The sequence below is a fragment of the Mustela erminea genome, chromosome 12, assembly GCF_009829155.1.
Source record: "Mustela erminea isolate mMusErm1 chromosome 12, mMusErm1.Pri, whole genome shotgun sequence".
Lineage (NCBI taxonomy): Eukaryota > Metazoa > Chordata > Mammalia > Carnivora > Mustelidae > Mustela > Mustela erminea.
In genome coordinates this window covers 4,291,346-4,309,983 of record NC_045625.1, presented here as the reverse complement: position 1 = coordinate 4,309,983, position 18,638 = coordinate 4,291,346, and the positions used below count along the sequence as shown (strand labels likewise).

At 46.4% G+C, this 18,638-nt stretch overlaps 1 protein-coding gene across 3 annotated transcripts in view; it reads right to left on the bottom strand.

Annotated features, from left to right (window-relative positions):
* MED27 (mediator complex subunit 27) overlaps window positions 1-18,638 on the bottom strand; it is a 193,566-nt gene that overhangs the window by 121,275 nt on the left and 53,653 nt on the right. For 2 of the 3 annotated variants that reach the window (XM_032306334.1, XM_032306335.1), the window contains exon 3: window positions 7,963-8,093. In XM_032306334.1, the coding sequence (XP_032162225.1) occupies window positions 7,963-8,093 (131 nt within the window). Of the gene's footprint in view, window positions 1-7,962; window positions 8,094-18,197; window positions 18,222-18,638 lie in introns of those variants that run through there. The other variant, XM_032306338.1, reaches the window with a different exon arrangement.

The following is an 18,638-nucleotide window of genomic DNA, read 5'->3' as shown; positions in this document are numbered from 1 at the left end:
CTACCTGCCAATAACACGAGCACAAAGTCACACGAGAAAGGACATGGCAGGAACCACCACTGAGTGCGTCTCCTCCGAGCCCCCAACGAGACGCTGGGAATGAGGAGGGCGAGCGACCGGGCGGACTGGACACACAGGGGGACCGCTCTGCACCGCTGGCCTCAAAATGCCTTTGGATTCTATTTCGAGGCAAATGGAAAACCAATGTGAGCAGCAACAAAAAAGCGGAGGGAACGGATGAAATGGTGCTGGGGTGGTTAGACTTTTACGACGCAATCGGGCAAGGCCCAGGCTCTTCCCAGCCCCCGCTGCTCGGAGCTCTGACCACGGAGGGTTTCTTCCCGTCACTGTCAAGCGGGCCTTTCCGAGTCACAACCATAAAACCTTACAAGAGCCAGGCACGCTCGCTTCTACCAGCCTTTTAACCTTCGTCTTGAAAACTGCCTGAAACTCAGAGGCTGGAAACAGTTTTGTTGATGAAACAGAGGAAGACGACGAGGGTTGAAGATCGTCGCTGTGTGCACACTCCGATGCAAACTCGGGGCCCGGACGAGACGAGGCTCCGTTCTTCCGCGGTGGGGCCGGTACCCCCACCGTTCCAGCGGCAGCGCCAGTCTGGCAGGAAAAGCAAGAGCAGCCCTGAGGCGGCCCGCTGAAGCACGGCGGCGTGAATAAGGGAGCTTCCGCCGCGCGGTTATTGGAAACTGATCTCTTCCTTATTAATATGGTCCCGCAACGGAGACAAAGATTTCTCCATGTTCTAGAATGCAAACAATGTTTTAATCTTTAATTATATTCTCAATTTCAACTCTTCTGGAGAGTTACAGCCACCAAGGCCTAGGATTATTTCTTTATTACACAGCCTCTCAGTGGTATTTAATGAATATTGTTACTTAATACTTGCCGGTAGGGGAAAGAAGGATTTAGTGAGTTCCTACTTAAGTTTTGATGACTTTTCCGAAGCTCACAGACACAGAGTTCTCTACTTCCTTTCGGGGACACGCCGTACAGGCAGCAGGCTTGCTCTGCTCAGCAGCCCACGCTCGGGAAGAGGCAGCCTGTGGACTGAGGCTCCCCGCAGAAAGGGATTCAGGATACAACGCTCTGCGCCTCTAAGGCTCGTGGCAGCAAACCAGGGTGCTCCTCGCTCCTGGTTTACTCACTGCTGGTCTGCTCAGAGGCAAACTAGACTCCAACAAGAAGAGACGCCAAATATTCTTGTTCGGGGCTCCCATCGTCATCTACGTTGAAGAATTTAATATAAACTTATCAGCACAGAACCGACTTCTGCCCTCGACCAAGTTTCAAGAGCCTCAGGAGGCAAAACAAAGCTCAAGTCATCAGGAAGAAAATTAGGTCCCTGCAAGGACGTGCGTCCACCTCAAACATCTGTATCAGGGTTTCTGTAATGGCACAGTGACTACGGAAGCCTAGAGTTTCATATCTGTGCGGCCGAGGGACAAAAACACGTTCCCCCCCCTCGCCCAAAAAAAATTCTTGAAAATCAGCAAGAGGAAGGGTAATGATGTGATGGCCAGGAAGCTACAGGGGGTCTGGGCTTGCAGCAGTCTGTCCTGGCAACACTCACCTTGCTCAGTTTCAACATCAACGACCACGAGAAGCTCCCACTCTCATTCACCGCTATCGCCAAGGACAGATTTATGCCACTGCTTTGCTCTCCGTGATTCCTGTTGGTTTCACATTAAGCAAAAGACAACACGAGCCTCTGCCTTTCAAGAACAGAAGCGGCATTCACCACACATCTTGGAAAGAGTCCAATCATCTGTATAAGCACCGTGTGTAATTTCAAGTCGATGATCTTCCTGGGAATTAGTGTGTAAGGCAGTGGCAGAAAATGAGCCTCTGTCAGTTAAACTCCCACAGCCAAATTAGAGGCCCTACCGAAGGCAATCTGTTGTTCAAACACTGGAACCCCGAGGTGTACGTGCCGTGTCATTATCCAGGCTACCTCCCGAACTGGTGGCATTTCTCCCCAGCAACACTTGTCCCACATGCTGTTTCTGTGGTGGTGTTTTTGTTACTCAAACCTGAGGCAGGCCATCCAAGAACAGGAGCATGAAGACTCCTCGCCCTCTGAGAGGTGGTAGGTACTACTGAAGCAGACGCAAAATGTTAAGGAAATGGTAATGGAAGACTCCAGAGAACACCAAGGAACGGCACTCAGCGATGAAATGCTATGAACCACGGACACACACAACAGAAATGAATCTCCAAAACACCATGCTGAGAAAAAGAAATCGGAAAGAAAGTATGTTCTGAAGGTCTCTACTTATGCAGAGTTCCAGCAGAGGCAAGACTAGGGTATCGGGATAGAAATTAGGACAGTGGTGGCCTGATGGATAAACTGGAAAGAAGTATAGTCCACTCCTTCTAGAAGCCCTGCTGTCAGGAGAGAGGGGAGCTGGGAGCTGGAAGAAGTGGGATGACGAGCGGGGTGCTCCCACGAGACGGTGTGGGTAAGCGCGTTTGCGTACTACTAGAAACGAGCTAGGAGAAAGGGGAATCCTGACGGCATGGAAGTGAGAGGACACCCGCGGTCGAGTGGCTTGGCATAGCCGAGAGCGTGGGCCTAGTGGGGAAGAGGACGGGCTGTCCCTGACTGGGAACATGGACAGCACCTCCCGAGTGACTAGAAGACAGGTAGCCTATGGCAGGAAAAGTGCTCTCAATGGAGCTGGCAGCACCTTTTCAGGAAGGATAACATGACACAAAAGAAACCACCCGTCCCCACAACTTCCAGGGGACGGTAATACTTTGAAAGATAACCCTTCTGTAGAACAGCTTCTGCCCTCAAACCTACGCGAGATCTATGTGCGGAAACACAAATACGTAAGTATTCCCTCATCCCACTCCCACCGACAGTCGGCACTTCGTCAGGTCGCGCCAGGGGTCCCAGGCCACTTGGCTTGACAATCTTGACCAAAACCGTATCCATGTTAACACGAAAGCACGCCGAACAATGGGTCGCGAAGTTGAGACAGCTATCTAAGGGAGCACAAGCAAACATGGCCGCATCTGACATGTATTAAACACACAGATACCGCAACCGTCAGCTGATCTCATTCCTACAAGGGTCAAAAGCCTGATGTTTACCAGCAACAGGGGACACAGCTCCTTTCTGAAAATGACAGCGCCTTTTCCACAATGGATTCAACATTCGGGGGGAATCAGAGAAGAGAGGTGGCTTCATCAGTGCCCTCCAAATGCTGACATATGGTAAAAGATCTTTCATCATGAACAGCATCTTTGCCTTCTTAGAAGCTTCCTTGGAGGAGGAGAAAGATATGAATCATTAATCCCATGAATCACTAATCCTATGGGAACTCTGGCAGAATCAGCGTCTTCAAAGACTACTACTGTTCAAGCCGACTGCATTTAAAAAACAAACACACTGTACACCTCTCCTGCCCCCTCGCCGTGCCTGTGGTCTCAGCACAGAGCCCATGATTTTGTTGTGGTAGCCTTCCTGCCATCCAAATGATGACACAAGGCAATGCAGAAACCCATCTGTCACCGCATCACCAGAGTTCCAGAGGAGGGTGAGTATGGAGTCCAGTGCTGGTCCTCCGGTGGCTTCCTCCAAGGAGAAATGAAACCTTTCCTTAGAATCCTGTGAGCCTATGAGAGAAGCATCGAGCTCTCCTGATGAAGTCAAGCTTCCATCCTTCACCCGGCAGTGGAGAAATTCACCAACATTTGGCTAGGCCTCCCTACACGTGCTCTCTCAGCACCCTGCCCGTGGCCTTCGTGAGCACTTTGAGATGTCATTAGGGCTTGGCACACATTACGAGGATCCCTTGCTACTTGTTTGTTCCTCTGCTTCTGCTCAGAGCTTTGTGAGAGCCAAAACTGTGTCGTATTCATCTCCAAATTCCCAGCACAGTGCACAGGACCAAACACTTGTAGGCCCTGAGTACACATTTGCTGAATACATAAGTGAATGGGGCGTACAGGCTCCACCATTCTTCCCTCGGTGCAATGACTCTCCTCCCTGGCAACTGCCGTGGTTTTAAACGACGACCACAAACTCTTTGACAATCCTTCCTTCAAAAGGGAGAGCCTCATCCCCTCCCCTTAAACATCAGACTTAGTGACTCATTTCTAACCAACAGAATGGGGTGGAACGGATGCTGTGTCTTTGGAGACTAGGTCCGAGAAAGGATCGGCTCTGCTGGGCTCCCTGCCCTGGGAGAAGTCACCTGCAAGTCATGGGGGTACTCAAGTCTCCTATGGAGAGGGACGGAGGTCTCTTGTCCACAGCCAGCACCAACTTGCCTGCCGTGTGAGCAAGCCACCCTGGGCAAGACCCTCAAACCTCAGTCCAACCTTCAGATGATTGCATTTCTGGCTGAGATCTGACTGCAATCTTCCGAGAGACTGAGCCAGAAGCACCCAGCCGAGCCACTCTCAGATTCCTGAGCCACAAAATATGTGACAGGTGTTTACTGTTGTCAGACGACCATGCTTGGGGGTGATCTGTTATGTGGCAGTAGGTGACTGATACACAGAGTTTGGGTGTTGTTTTATAACGGATTTCCTTAATGACAGAGTTAGTTTATGGTCATGCCGTGCTTGTAATAAAAATTTTGTAATTAGCAGTGTTCTACAGAATACATCCAGAACATGACTGATTAATATGCAAATTTAAATGTTCTGCAGATAAAATTACACTATCTTCAAGTCTAACAACTATATTCAAGAAATGTTGAGATGTGATACAGAACATTACAATACAATCCTTTTTGGAGGATGTTTCTTACTTTTAAACATTATATTTGCATAGGAAAAGTTGAGAATTATATCCAACAAAACCTTAGCAATAACTTTCTCTGTGTGATGGTGTTATTATGTTTTCCTTTAGTGTCATCTTTGGTTGGTTCAAGGTCTACAATATGTATTTATTACTAGTGGCCTATGTTTTAATTTAAAAATTTTTTATAATTCAATTAGTCCAGCCCTATGTCTTATTGTTATTTCTATTTCTGACTCTAACATAATAAGAAGCATGTAGTAGGTGCTCAAGAAAGGTGCATTGAATGTCCTTTAGCTATATACCCTGCCTACTGGACAGGTCTCTGAAGGGACCGTGAACCCCAAAAGCTCAATGATGTGAAAAAGCAGCAGTCAATTTTCACAGGAAACAAGCTACTGAGTATAGGAAATCATTCTGATGTTGTATTCTTAGTACACGGCAACAACTTTTCTCTTTGAAACTAAGTATTTTGAGTGATTTATTATAAATTTATAATGACAGTTGTGAACACCTCCTTTTTTTTTTTTTTTTTGGCATGAGAACAGAGTCTGTTGATTGCCTTGGTGCTTAAAATAGTTTCTAAGTGTCCTCATAATAGCATGTCACCTGTAAACAGGTTTCAAGCCAATGCAAATGAACAAATGGCGAACAGATGGACCACGAGCTGACTTTTGTCAAGAGAGAGTTAGCAACAAACACTTTCTGGCTCCAGTCTTATGGGACCATTAGAAAGTCTTTCGCTTCTCGCCAAACACCTTGCCCCCGTAGACTATCCATGCAGGGAAAATGACAAGTTACAACGCCCATTAGACTTTAGAGAGCTGAAAGTTGAAGGTTCGCAGAATCACCAAGTCAACATATGAGGAACCACAGATCATGTTCCTTCAGAAGCGCCTACCAGTGAAAACTCTCGCTCTGCATCACTCAAAGTGTCTGAAAAACGCGCACCTGGCCATGCAGTAGCAGAAAATCACTTTTTGGAAGCCGGTTGGTTATGTTCATCTTCTCCTGGAAGCAAATGTTAATTATGAAGAAAACCTGAAAATCATAGAAATGGTGGTGCGAGTGTCCAGGGATGAGGGAAAAGATCCCGAAGCATCCTCTGTGACTTCCCAGCTCTCTGCTGGCCTCTCTCCACCTCAAGTCATCTCCTTGGAGAGGCCTTCTTTGACCACCCAATCTAAGCACTTTCCTCAACCTCAACCTTTACTACACTATGTGTTCCTTTCTAAGCACCAATCATAACCAGAAATTATTATATTAATTTGTTAATTTATCGTTAACTAGAAATTATTATATTAATTTATTAATTTGTTGAGGGGTGCCTTTTTTTTTTTTTTGGTCTCTTTCCCCCGGCAAACAAAAGCTTCAGGAAGACGGGGCCATATCTGTGTTGTTCATGACTGTAACCCCACAGTCTAGGACAGTGCCTACAGATAGGAGGTACAATATTTGCTCATCAAACGGAAAATAAGTGAGATCTTGTATAAAGGCAAACAACGGAGTCTCACTGAAAACGCTCCTCTGGATGGAAATTTTAAAATGTACAGCTGATCCCTGAATGACACGGGTTGGAAGTTAAGGATCCACGTATCTGTGATATTTTTGTCGCTACAGTACTATAAATGTATTTTCTCTTCCTTATAATTTTCCTAATAACATTTTCTTCTTTCCAGCTTATGTTATTGTAAGAACATAACACACTTAATATACACAATACATGTTAATCGACTGTTGATGTTATTTGCAGGCTTCCAGTCACTCTTAGGCTATTAGTATTTAAGTCTGGCGGGAACCAAAAGTTATACAAGATCTTTGACTGTGCCTGTGACCCCTGCATTGTTTGAGGTGTCAACTGTACTTTGTGACTGAGGATGTAACCGAAAAGGGGTACAGTGGGAGGGCAGGACAGGACAGGGAATGTGTCTAAAGGCCCAGGCCGGCCGCTGGCAGTGCTGCCTCGCTCCAGGGAGTGTGCGCTCGCAGAGAAGCTATCAGCAAAGACTGGTGTGTTCAGACTGCTGATTCCCACAAAGTGAGCCCTGGCCTTCACATGCTAGGGCTTCGAGCACGAAGTAGCCCCACAGGTCACGGATGAGTCTCGTGACTATGAGTCACATAGTCACGAGAACACTACCCAGCAACGAAAAAGAACAGACAATCTAGATGAGTCTAGCAGACATTATGCTGAGCGAAAAAGAGCTGGAAACAGAGAATTATGTACTCTGCGGCTCCAGTGACATGAAGTTCAAGAACAGGTTAAAAATCAACCGTTCGTGAACTTCATGTCTCTGCGGCTCCAGTGACATGAAGTTCAAGAACAGGTTAAAAATCAACCGTTCGGGGGCGCCTGGGTGGCTCAGTGGGTTGGGCCGCTGCCTTCGGCTCGGGTCGTGGTCTCAGGGTCCTGGGATCGAGTCCCGCGTCGGGCTCTCTGCTCAGCAGGGAGCCTGCTTCCTCCTCTCTCTCTGCCTGCCTCTCTGCCTACTTGTGTTCTCTGTCAAATAAATAAATAAAATCTTAAAAAAAAAAAAAAATCAACCGTTCGAACAAGGTGGAACAGTGCTAAACCCGGGTAGGGAGGTGGCACGTGCACAGACTGGGAACATGGGGGGCCCCTCACGGGATTCTGGAAGCCGTGGCCACATGGCCTCATCGGGGTCGAGCTCCACGGAGGTACCCACATGTGAAAACCACCACTGAGTTGGACGTTTCTGAACCTTACAGTGTCTCCTGTCTCTACTAGGATAAAGAAGGGCTCATATTTTGCACATTTAAGAGAACGAGTGAGCCTAGCATGACTCGAATCCCAGCTCCCCTGGATTCTCTGAGTGGCCTCCAGCTTCTCAAAACGTGCCCCTGAGCTGTGTCATCGGTTAGATAAGGACAACCGCACTTGGGCTCTGCCAGCTCTGGGAGTGTGACAAGGAAATGAAGAAAAGACTATGAGGTATCTTGAAATCCTAGGTGGGGAAGTCTCACAAAATATGTTAATTAGGAATCACACGATCACTGCTTCACGTCGGATCTATGCAAACGATTTTACCTGCGTGCTGGGTTTCTAATCTTAGCAGGTACCCTGGCAAAAGGAAGAGCAATTGCACAAGAAACAACTTTCCACTCCCCACAAACAAGCACCATGAAGAGTTCACCCGGGACGAAAGAACTGTTGCAAACCCATTACTCACTGAGGCGGTAAGACAAGAGTAGTGGGCTGAGCCTTCGGCCTCCGCTTGGCGGACACTCCCATCTGGTTAGCCGAGCGCTTCAAGGACTGCTGGTTCAAGAGGCCAGACGCCAGACCTGCGTGGTACTGCAACTGCACGGGCACACAGAACAAAAGGGAAGAAAAACACCGTTGGGTAAACGCAGGCCGAGGGGTAGGAGACTATCACTACTTGATGTCTCTTACCCCCTTAGAATGTTTTAAATCACGGCGAATGCAGCGGCTAACATTTTGCTTCGAGGAATGTCTCTGTAAGGAGCTCCTGAGACGAACAGGAACAGAAGAGTGGACAGGGCCGCTCGTCGCAGCATTACCTGACGGTGAAGCACCGGGGACTCCTGAACACCCAGCAGTAACCGGGCGCTTGGTTAAGATATGGAAAGAAATTTATGACATCATTTTGTGGAATAAAAAACAAAAACAGGTACACTCTAAACAGAGAAATGCTTAAAAAAGACAGTCTCTCAAATGTTAAACGTAATAGGGGCGCCTGGGTGGCCCAGTGCATTAAGTATCCAATTCTTGGTTCCAGCTCAAGTCGTGATCTCAGGGTCGTGAGATCAAGCCCCCGTGACCCCACGTCAGCTCCACACTCAGTGAGAAGTCTGCTTGGGATTCTCTCTCTCCCTCTCTCTGCCCCTCCCCCGACTTGCACTGTCTTTCTCTCTAATAAATAGAATAAAATCTTTAAAAAGAAAGAAAGAAAGAAACAAACAAACAAACAAACAAACAAACATTCCTAAATAGCAGAGCTTGAATAATTTTTCAAAGCCCATGTCATTTTTTCTAAGAAGATCCACAGGGACTTCTTAAAGACAAATTAGTTCTGGGAACTCTTGCTTATAATAAAAACCACATAACTGGGAGTCTTCTGCATTAACTGGCAGCACAACCTGAAACACACCCCTGGTGAGCCCCAACATTCGCTGTCTGCTGTCTTCAACGCTGAAGATACAAGTATCAGCGGTAAGGATAAGCTCCTGAGTGTATCTTACAACAAAAAGCATACAAACGGATACAGGACGGAGGTCCTCTCACTCCGTGCACAGGTAAGTGGAACAACAGTGCCAGTGAAGAAGCAAAATACTTTCAGGAAGCTCCAGGCCCCACATCCTGGGCTTTGTTCTGGACAAACCACTGAGCTTTGAAGTTACTCAGGACACATCATTTTACCTCTCTAGACCTCCATTTCACTTCTGGAAAAGAGAAGTGACACTGCCTAATTCTAAACCCAACAGGACTTCCAAAAAAAGATAAAAAATCCACCTTATTGAGTTAAAATTTACATAAAATAAAATGCACACATTGTAAGTGTACAGTTTGATGAGTTAGGATAATGTCTATACCTGTGAAACTGTCACCCCAATCAAGGTACAGACAATGAGACAATGTCCATCCCTGAAGAAAGTTCCCCGAGGTCCCAATGCAGTCAGTCTCCCACCCCTCCCCACCCCCATCTCCTGCCATCAGGATCCTTTGTTTTAAAATACAACTCATCAGTCTCACTCTTTGCCAAGTGAGGCGCTTACATCCAATCTGACATGTGACAGTGACTGCTATCTTCCTTTTTTAATCCCATACTTTGGTATTTTAGATCTTAAGAGTTGTCATCAATCTCTCGATAATAAAATCATCCTTGAAAGGTATCCCAATTGTGAACAGATGTAAATAAAACATTCAAATGTGAAAATGCCAAGCTAAGAGTCTGGATTGAGACCATTTATAACATCCAATATGTTTCTTCTTCCCTTCTCAAATTAAGCAAGGTCCTTCAAACATTTATTTAGAATTAACTAAACATACAAATAGTAATTCACTCTGAAGCTCTGAATCAATTTCTTTTCAAAATGCTCTTTCAAGGCATAGATTTCCTTTGCAGAGTCAGCTACATTACAGTTCATGGTAATGAAACTGGTGACCACCATATCAAAGGGGCTGGGCCCTGCATGCAAAGGGTAATGATGTTCTGAGAAACAGATGGCTTACCTAAAGCCGGTGGGCTGCAAACAAACAGAGAGAGAGCAAGAAAACAGAACGAAATGAAATGATCTGCTTCTTGAAAGTGGTCATAAAAACGAAGATATCCAGTAACCCAGTAAGACTGAAATGTCTGTTTGGAGCATCCATATTGCTTTTTAACAGGCTCTTGATTTACTTGGTCGATCTGCTGGGGGAGCCTTACGGCTGCACAATACAAGACAAAGATGTATCACATTCATAATAAAAATGGAACTCGTCTCGGGGAGGAGGGGGGGCATAATTCGGCTCTAACAACTCATCTTAGACCAATGAATTTTGCTCAAATTTGTTTTTCTCCTACAGATTTCTTAAATGGGAAATCAATGGAAGCAAGGGACAGGACAAGTTTGAAAGACAATGTTTCAAAATGTCAGCTACTTGGGTTTCGATCTTCCCCACCAGAATTTGCAATGAGTGCAATATGCATGGGGCTTTATGGAATTAAAGGGAAAGACAGCTTGGCAGGGGTCCCCTCCTGGCTCAAGGAATCGTCTCTCCTTTTGGCTCTCCTTCTTCTTTGTATCTTATTAGGATCCATGCAAGCTCAGCCATTCCTGCCCTGCTGACTCTTTCAGTGGAAGAGTCCTGCTAACTGCGCACAGTGGCAGGGTGATTTTGCCCACCTGGCATCATTTTGATCATTTGCTCAAACAAAAAAACCCAAAAGAGCAGAAATGCATGCTAGCTGCTGTCTTTTAAACGGTGCCTTTAAAATGTCTGCCATCTTGGGCACCTTCAACAGACACTGCACCTCTAAGAGCACACGGAGAGGGACGGGCTCCTCTTTCCAGAAAAATAAAACCTGCCCTTCGACGCTGACTCACCATGATTAAGCGACATCATGTATACGTATCCGTATCCCAGTTTCCAGGAACACAGCTCCGACTGTCAAGATCTATAAGGGGCCCATTAAATATTTACGGAACCATCTTTATAATGGGAGAAAAGGTCAAAGTTAATAAAACTGACAGGCAGATCCTGTCCAACTGGATTTATACATTATTTAAGCACCAAATACTCCATTCCATGAAACACAGTTTTGATCTGAAAAGACTTGGAAAACGTTCACTCAGCCGATGGTTCTAAAACAGCAGAAGGGAGTTCAGAGCAAATCCACAAATTAACATTAAGAACATATCACTCCCCAAAATGCTGCCATAAGTTTTCAATTACAGGTTCTGTAATATTTTCTATAAAAATATATTTCAATAAACATACTTTGTTCCAAATGTCTGTGGCATGGAAACAAGTCTATTTCAAAAAGCAACTTACCAAAGTTCTAATGCGATTTTTCTATCCAAGATCATTTCTCCACTGACTAGGCAAGGATAAAATGAAAGAGAGTGAGAAGGAAAACAATCTATTCTTTCAACTTCCACCTCACAGGGTTGGGGAATGGGAATGTTGGTGTGGAGAGTATTATTTACTGGTAAACTGCCATTCCCTGCTAATAGTGATTTCAGTGTTCTTTGGATTTAGAGAGCATTGCTCTCAGCTGCAATTTTGCTATTATGGTCAACTTCCCATTTTCTATGATTGACCTAGGACTTTTCGGTCAGTTCTCAACCTGTAGCCCTTTCTTGCTTTTTTTTTTTTAAAGATTTTATCTATTTACTTGACAGACAGAGATCACAAGCAGGCAGAGAGAGAGAGAGAGGAGGAAGCAGGCTCCCTGCAGAGCAGAGAGCCCTATGTGGGGCCCGATCCCAGGACCCTGGGATCATGACCTGAGCCGAAGGCAGAGGCTTAGCCCACTGAGCCACCCAGGTGTCCCCCTGTAGCCCTTTCTAATCAATTACGTCTACTAATTACCTCTATACCTGAAACATCTCAACAACTCATAATGAGCTGCAAAACACCTCTTAGAATTTGGAAAACTTTGATTTGTTGGCTATTTTCTTTAAAGTAACACTGTTTGGGCACCTGGGTGGCTCAGTCAGTTAAGCATCTGCTGCCGAAGTCCGCTTCTTTCTCTCCCCTCTCCCCCTTACCCCGCCCCCCGCTCATGCTCGCTCTTTCTCTCTCTCAAATAAATAAAATCTTTTTTTTTTTTTTTAGATTTTATTTACTTATTTGACAGAAAGAGAGATCACAAGTAGGCAGAGGCAGGCAGGCAGAGAAAAGGGGGAAGCAGGCTCCCCGCTGAGCAGAGAGCCTGATGCGGGGCTCGATCCCAGGACCCTGAGATCATGACCTGAGCCAAAGGGAGAGGTTTAACCCACTGAGCCACCCAGGCGCCCCTAAATAAATAAAATCGTAAAATAATAATAATAATAATAAAGTATATTGTTCTGGTAATATTAAACCAGCAAAAGTGCCAAGGTTTAGAAGATAAGGTCACCGTAAAGGCTCCAGGGCAGACCGACAAGTCCTGTAACCAGCATCCTCTTTGAAGGTGTGCGACTGGCCTCAGCCAGTAACAAGGGCTGTGTGAGCTTACAATCACCTCACTTCCCTCTCGACAGAACACGCGCTGCATCTTCTCCTCGAGCTCCGAAGCTTCACTCCTCCGGTTTCTAAAGGAGTTACCTGGGTATCTGGCTTCACCATAAAATGATGAAAAGATGTCCCCATAATTTCACACAATAAGCTCAACAACGCTTTGCACCCAACTGGCTCATTCTTTACAGAATCTGCTTTGAAAGAAGTCCCAATTTCTGAGGCCTAAATTCACTTAGCTTTAATGGTTCAAATTACAAATAACAACACATACTGGAAGGAAATATTATTGAAGTATTGAATTATTATAGTATTGAAATATTATAAAAAACACGATTCAAATGCAAAGTTTCTTTCCTCTATCTTGGGTTCAGAGAGTCGGATGAGCAAAATGTCCTCTGGTCGGCCCCCGCCCTGCTGTCTTCCGTCCTGTACTGAATGTTCCTCTCTGCTCCAAAGCAGACAGAGGATAACGTCCGGTAACGGACAGACGTTTGAGGGGCAAAGAGGAGAGTCACCACACCCATCACATTCAATATACTAATTAAGCCAGTGGCATTCAATTTGGTCTAGCACATAAAAGCTGAAATGTTTGCTAAAACCTCCCTGGGGCTCGCGGTACACAGCATCTATCCATTCCCAAGATTATCCTATCTGTGCCATATGGCCTGAATCCTGCTTTAAGAAAACCTGACATTCAAAATTCTCAAAATTCCTAAGCCAGGTCAGGCAAGGGTTGATTCTTCCCGCTGTGAAAATCATGATCTCCTTTTCCAAGATTCACCAAATGCTTCTTTTGGGGGGAGGGAGGTTGTGAAAACAAACAAACAAACAAACACGAAACAAAAATACAACTCTCCTAACCTTAAGACAGAGTTCACTTTATTTTTAAAAATCAATTTATGTATAATTTTATGCAAGTTTCTAAGAATACTGGCAAGATTTACTGGTACCTCCAGTAACTAAACCCTTTGGGTGAGGAGTGAGATAGAACTAAGTTAAACAAACTCTGGCTGGCTTAGCCGAGGGGCCCATGGGAGGGACAAAGAGCTCAAGAGGCCACAGTGCCCCACCACCTCCTCCCCCAGTCCCTCCAGGCCAGTCTCCCTTCTCTGAGCACAGAGCTTTTGCCCGTCACTGGGACTTGGCAGCCAGGAAAGGCAGCCTTGTGTTATTTCTTGGTCCAGGAATGAAGCTAAGCTAGCCACCTGGGGAGACATTTCTGGAGGGTGCAGACCTTGTTATTGATTACTCTGCATTCACAACAGCATCAGGCTATTGCACTGCATACAGGAGAAGCTAATGAATTCGTCAACTGGTACGTGGACTGGCAGATCAGTGAAACGCTACGGCCTGGCCTGGCCTGTCACTGTAGCCAATATAGAGAACACAATGTCCCCAACAGACAGTCCTCTTAAGGCTGGGCACTTACAGAAGCAACACACTGCTTTGCAGGGGCTCACTGACAGCGCAGAACCACAAAGAACCCCTCTTTCCTCTTATTCTAACTGCGCAAAATAGTGAGTATGTCTAAACCTCTGTAGGGGCTTGAGTTCAGGCAAAGGCATCTTATAGGGACTGCAGTCGGATGACCTCAAATCATAGTACTCTAATGTCAGAGGAGGCGCTTAGGGGCACCAACCTCCACCCACCTTCCATCCCCATTTTATAGGAGAGGAAACTCAGGCCTTAGAGAAGTCATTGGCCCAAGGTGACAGACACCCAAAGAGGGAGGGAAGCCATTAGGATTCACTTCCCTGGCCTTTTTCTGGGAGGGAGGGCGTGAGGCGGCGGGGGCTAAGTGTACCACATCTTTCCACCTGGAGGACCTGACATTTGCTACCTCTTCCAGCAGGAGAGTGCAGTGCCTCTTCCCGACAGGGAGCTGAGAGCGTGTTCTGGGAGAACGGTATTAGCTGGCACCCCCGACATCGGCTCACTTGTTTGCTCCCTTCACTCGGACCCCTCTTAGGGACCATGATGTCACAGGTTCTTCCCTCCTACTGACTCCACTCATGTCTCAAGCAGGGAGTATGGGAAAGTTCTAAATTCTATCATCTTAGGGCTTTAGTATCATTCATGGTTAAAAACCATGGAGAAAAGAAATCAAGAAATTGTAGAAACCTCAATACTGTCCAAAAATGTAAATTCTAGACTCAGCAATAACACATTTAACCTTCCTGGCATCTCTGCTACTTACTGCTCGCTGATGGGGCAATGGTGCTACTGCCTAATAGGCTGATATAAATTCTCTTACGGGATGGGAGAGTCCACACGTATAATCTGTTTTTACTCAGGGATTCTCTTTGAGAACATGTGTAATACATCATGAGAGCAATAAGCACGGACATCAGCCACAGAGCATCACGTCCCCTGCAGATCCCCGACCCAAAGAGCCAGCACCGGTCGGCACGAGAGTGTGCTGAAAATCCGTCTCAGATGCAGTGGAACACACCAAAGCTCACACCCCTGATCTCAAGACAATGTGACACGGGGATCGAGTCACAGCCTCTACAGCGGGGACACGCGGGTGTGGCAGGGTGCGGTGGGGGTGCGGGCCACTGGGACTCTCAGGCAATCCCCATTTCCCCTAGACCGTTAACCTAGAACCAGGGTTTGTGCAAAACCAGGAACACTTCCTCACCACTTTGAGTTGCAAGACCTCTGTCCCTCATTATTGAAATATATTTTGTTTCCAGCTAATGAGAAAAAAACACGTATTACGACAAAGCTCTGATTCTTCTTTTGAACATAACTCTGAGCAGAGAAACAAGCAAGCCTGACTGTTATTATCTGTGCCAAGGAAAACAGCTACAGAAAAATACCGTAAATCTAATTGTTTTGCTTGGGTTTTTATCCAAATATTAGATAATGGTATTAGCTTCTTTCCTCCTTTTAACTCCTAACGCTTCTTTCAAATAGCCAATATTAAAAAAAAAAAAAAAGAAAAGAAAAGAAAAGAAAAACAACCTTAGATTTGAGCCTTTATGGGTAAATGATCTTTTTACTTGGTCAAAACAGCATCAATAAACCATAAGAAGGAAGCCTCCAATTTATCTGCCTATTTGTCCTCTACTGGGAAGCAGGGTTTCAGGCCTTTCAATTACTAGGACAGCAGGACCCGAGTCAGGGCTGCACTGCTGCTGACTGAGGCGTCATTTACATGCCAAAGGCCATTTGGGTTTCTTTCCTCCTGTGCATGAACCTTCAACTGTCCCAACCTCACAAAATGTCAGAGAAGCGAACAGAGAGGATGTGTAGCAGCCTTTTACTTTCTGAAATCTCTGTAACGCTTAGGGCCGTTTGGACTGGTGCTGCTGGTATGTCCCAGATCTCGCACCTTTATTAATAGGCCTCTCCCCGCAACTGCTTTTACCCTACAGCTGTGTGCACGCTATCGTACTTCGGAGAGGCCAGTCAGCGGCAAGAGATGTCACTAACCCATCTGAGCGGAGTCCCTAACGAAGCAGGCTGTGAAAGTGGCTAAAAATGGAGGAAAGCACCAGCCAGGGGCTCCCGGTAAAGGAAGAGAGTAAAAACACAGAAGCAAGCCATGAGGGAGCGAGGGCAAGGGTACCCTGGAATCCGTGCCTCCCTGTCTCTGCTCCTCCCCTCGCACTTCACACTAGGCCCTCAACCTTGCTGCCCGGCGTGCTCCTAGACAGCAACGCACAGGGTCATAAAGGAAGATCGTGCTGGAGGCTCACCTGACCGCTTACGATGCGGGCAGGAACTGGAAACAGGATCCAGGCAAATGTGACAACGTGTCAATGAGAGAATGCTCACAGTTCATCGAGCACGGAGACAGTGAGTGAGAACACGCCCTCTGAAGAGGGAGGACCACGTGGTGCCATCTCGTTCACCTGGCCTCCCGCGAGAGGACAAAGTCCGTGGCGGATGGGTCATCACGTCCTGTCTCCCAGCGAACCTCGAACCAGCCCAGAACAATTACCCCTTTACCCACCATCTACTCAGCAAACACAGGAAGTGTGCTTGACCCTGTTACGACTGAAGACAGAAGCGGCAGGGAGGAATGACATATCCCGGAATTACCTCTATGCTTCCACCAGAAAGCTGAACGCCGGTCTCTAAATGCACACACAAGGCCTGGCACGAAAGTCGAAAAGAGGAGGCTGGGTTGTGTCTAAGGCCCCTTCTGCCACTGAAATTCTATGATGTTATAAATATTTCTCTTAAGAAAATGCAGTTCTGAACCTGACTTCCTAATGTAAAAATCAATGCTGGTGAAATTTAAATATATTTATGAAGCGGGAACACGTCCCCAGTCACCAAAAGTCTCCAATGGGGGCAGTTAGCGAGGGGGTGGGGCAGAGGCTCTCTACGCTATCAGCTGGAACCGAGCGCAGGGCAGAGGCCGGACGAGCATGGGACATTTACAGACACACCAAAATACCTTGTTTGTTCTTCCCAAAGCATTGGGGGGGGCACGGGGGGGGAACGGAATAGTCCCAGGTAACACACGTATCCCCGGGTGTTTCTCTTCCTTGCCCCCCTCTAAAAGAGGGGGAATGGTTTCAACTGAGAAATGAGTAAAATGGAAACCACCAGATCACAAAACCAGATACTGAATGCTCAGTTGGCACTCACGGATTCCAGTCAAGAAGCCAGTAAAGATGATTTTTTAAAATGACCAATCCGATAAATATAAAATTATGATTAGATCATGATTAGATTCTTATCAACCTCTCTTTTGGGCCGTAAAAGATGGTCCCTCTGTGCCTTCCAGTGAGTTCAGGTTTAACTGGAGCTCAACTCTATCATCTGCCAATGTCACCACGTGCCATTTCCGCTCCCAGCACGGTTTTCCTTCCCGTCTCCTGCAGCCCCCACCAGCTTCCTCTGCTGTCCGCCGGGGAGGGATCTGGTCAGACTTCCCTCCAGCCCTGGCGTACCTGGCATATGAACTAGGGAGAGGTAGGGAAGAGGGAAAAGTAGTACAGAGAAAGGGCAGAGAAAACTTGGGAGGAGAAGGGAAATAGGGAGTCATGTGATCACGGACTTGAGGATCTAGAACTCTGGTGTCGGACACAGTGAAATGAGCGCGATGCACGAGGCGGAGGAGCCGCGGTCGGAGGCTGAAGCACGCCTGAAACGCGCCAAAGCCTGAAGCACGGGGACCAGCACATCCGTGGGATGGTCACAAGGGACAACACCCAGAAACTCTCGAACAATGCCAGAATGACTGACTTTTTTCCGAAAACAGTAGAATCATCATCTTTTCATCAAATACTGTCACCCCAAACATGTCAGATAATAAACTGGTAAGTGCGACAGAAAACAGGGAGGAAATGCACCCCACAGGCTGCTCCGAATGAGTAGCTGTGTAGAGGAGGAACCCCAGCCCAATTCTTACACAGTGGAGGAGAACCATCACACTGCGGGGGCCCCTCGGCCGACTCTGAGGAAAACTCACTACAATCCAGGACAACTGTACGAGGCCTGCGGAAACACAATAAGCACTCTAAATGAAAAGCAACCCAGAGGGGTAGTTGCGAAGCCCTTTCTAATATACTGTGCAAACTGTTCTTTTTCATCTACACATGAACCCAAATGCCCAGAAAGTTGGCTCAACCTCAGTGCATTCAACCATCAAGTTAGAGAGTATTTCTAACACAACCCACAAAGTACTCGGCACTAGAAGACCGAAGTCTCTTCTCCAGACTCCCAGGACTTGTCTCCTTCTTTATAGGACTGCTGAAGGTTTTTGTTGGTTTAAGTTCTGGCTGTGACAGTCTACAAGTACTGAAAGTAGAAGAAAGTAGGAGAAGTATCAGAAGAGGCAAAGCAGAGGTCAGCCTAAGTGGCGGAAGAATTTTCCTACGATAAATATAGGACTATAATTTTTTTTGTTTGGAATTTTAAAACCCTAAATCATACTTACCAACAGTGGTTATGTTTTTGGTTTACGATGAATAACGGGTTAGAGCGAGTTTTCTACCGATCAGTGTGACCAAGGCATGACTTCTACTCTTGTTAATCTAATGAAGAATGCAGGTACGCAGTTCCACAGTCTGGATATAACCCAGCAGGCCCTGCACTGAAGTGTGTGGCTGGGGATGAGCTGCTCAACTTTCCAGAATTTCTGTTCTTTCTCTTCTATTACTGGGGATAATGGTGCTACTCATTACTTACTACCTGATTCCTCTAGAAACAGCCTGT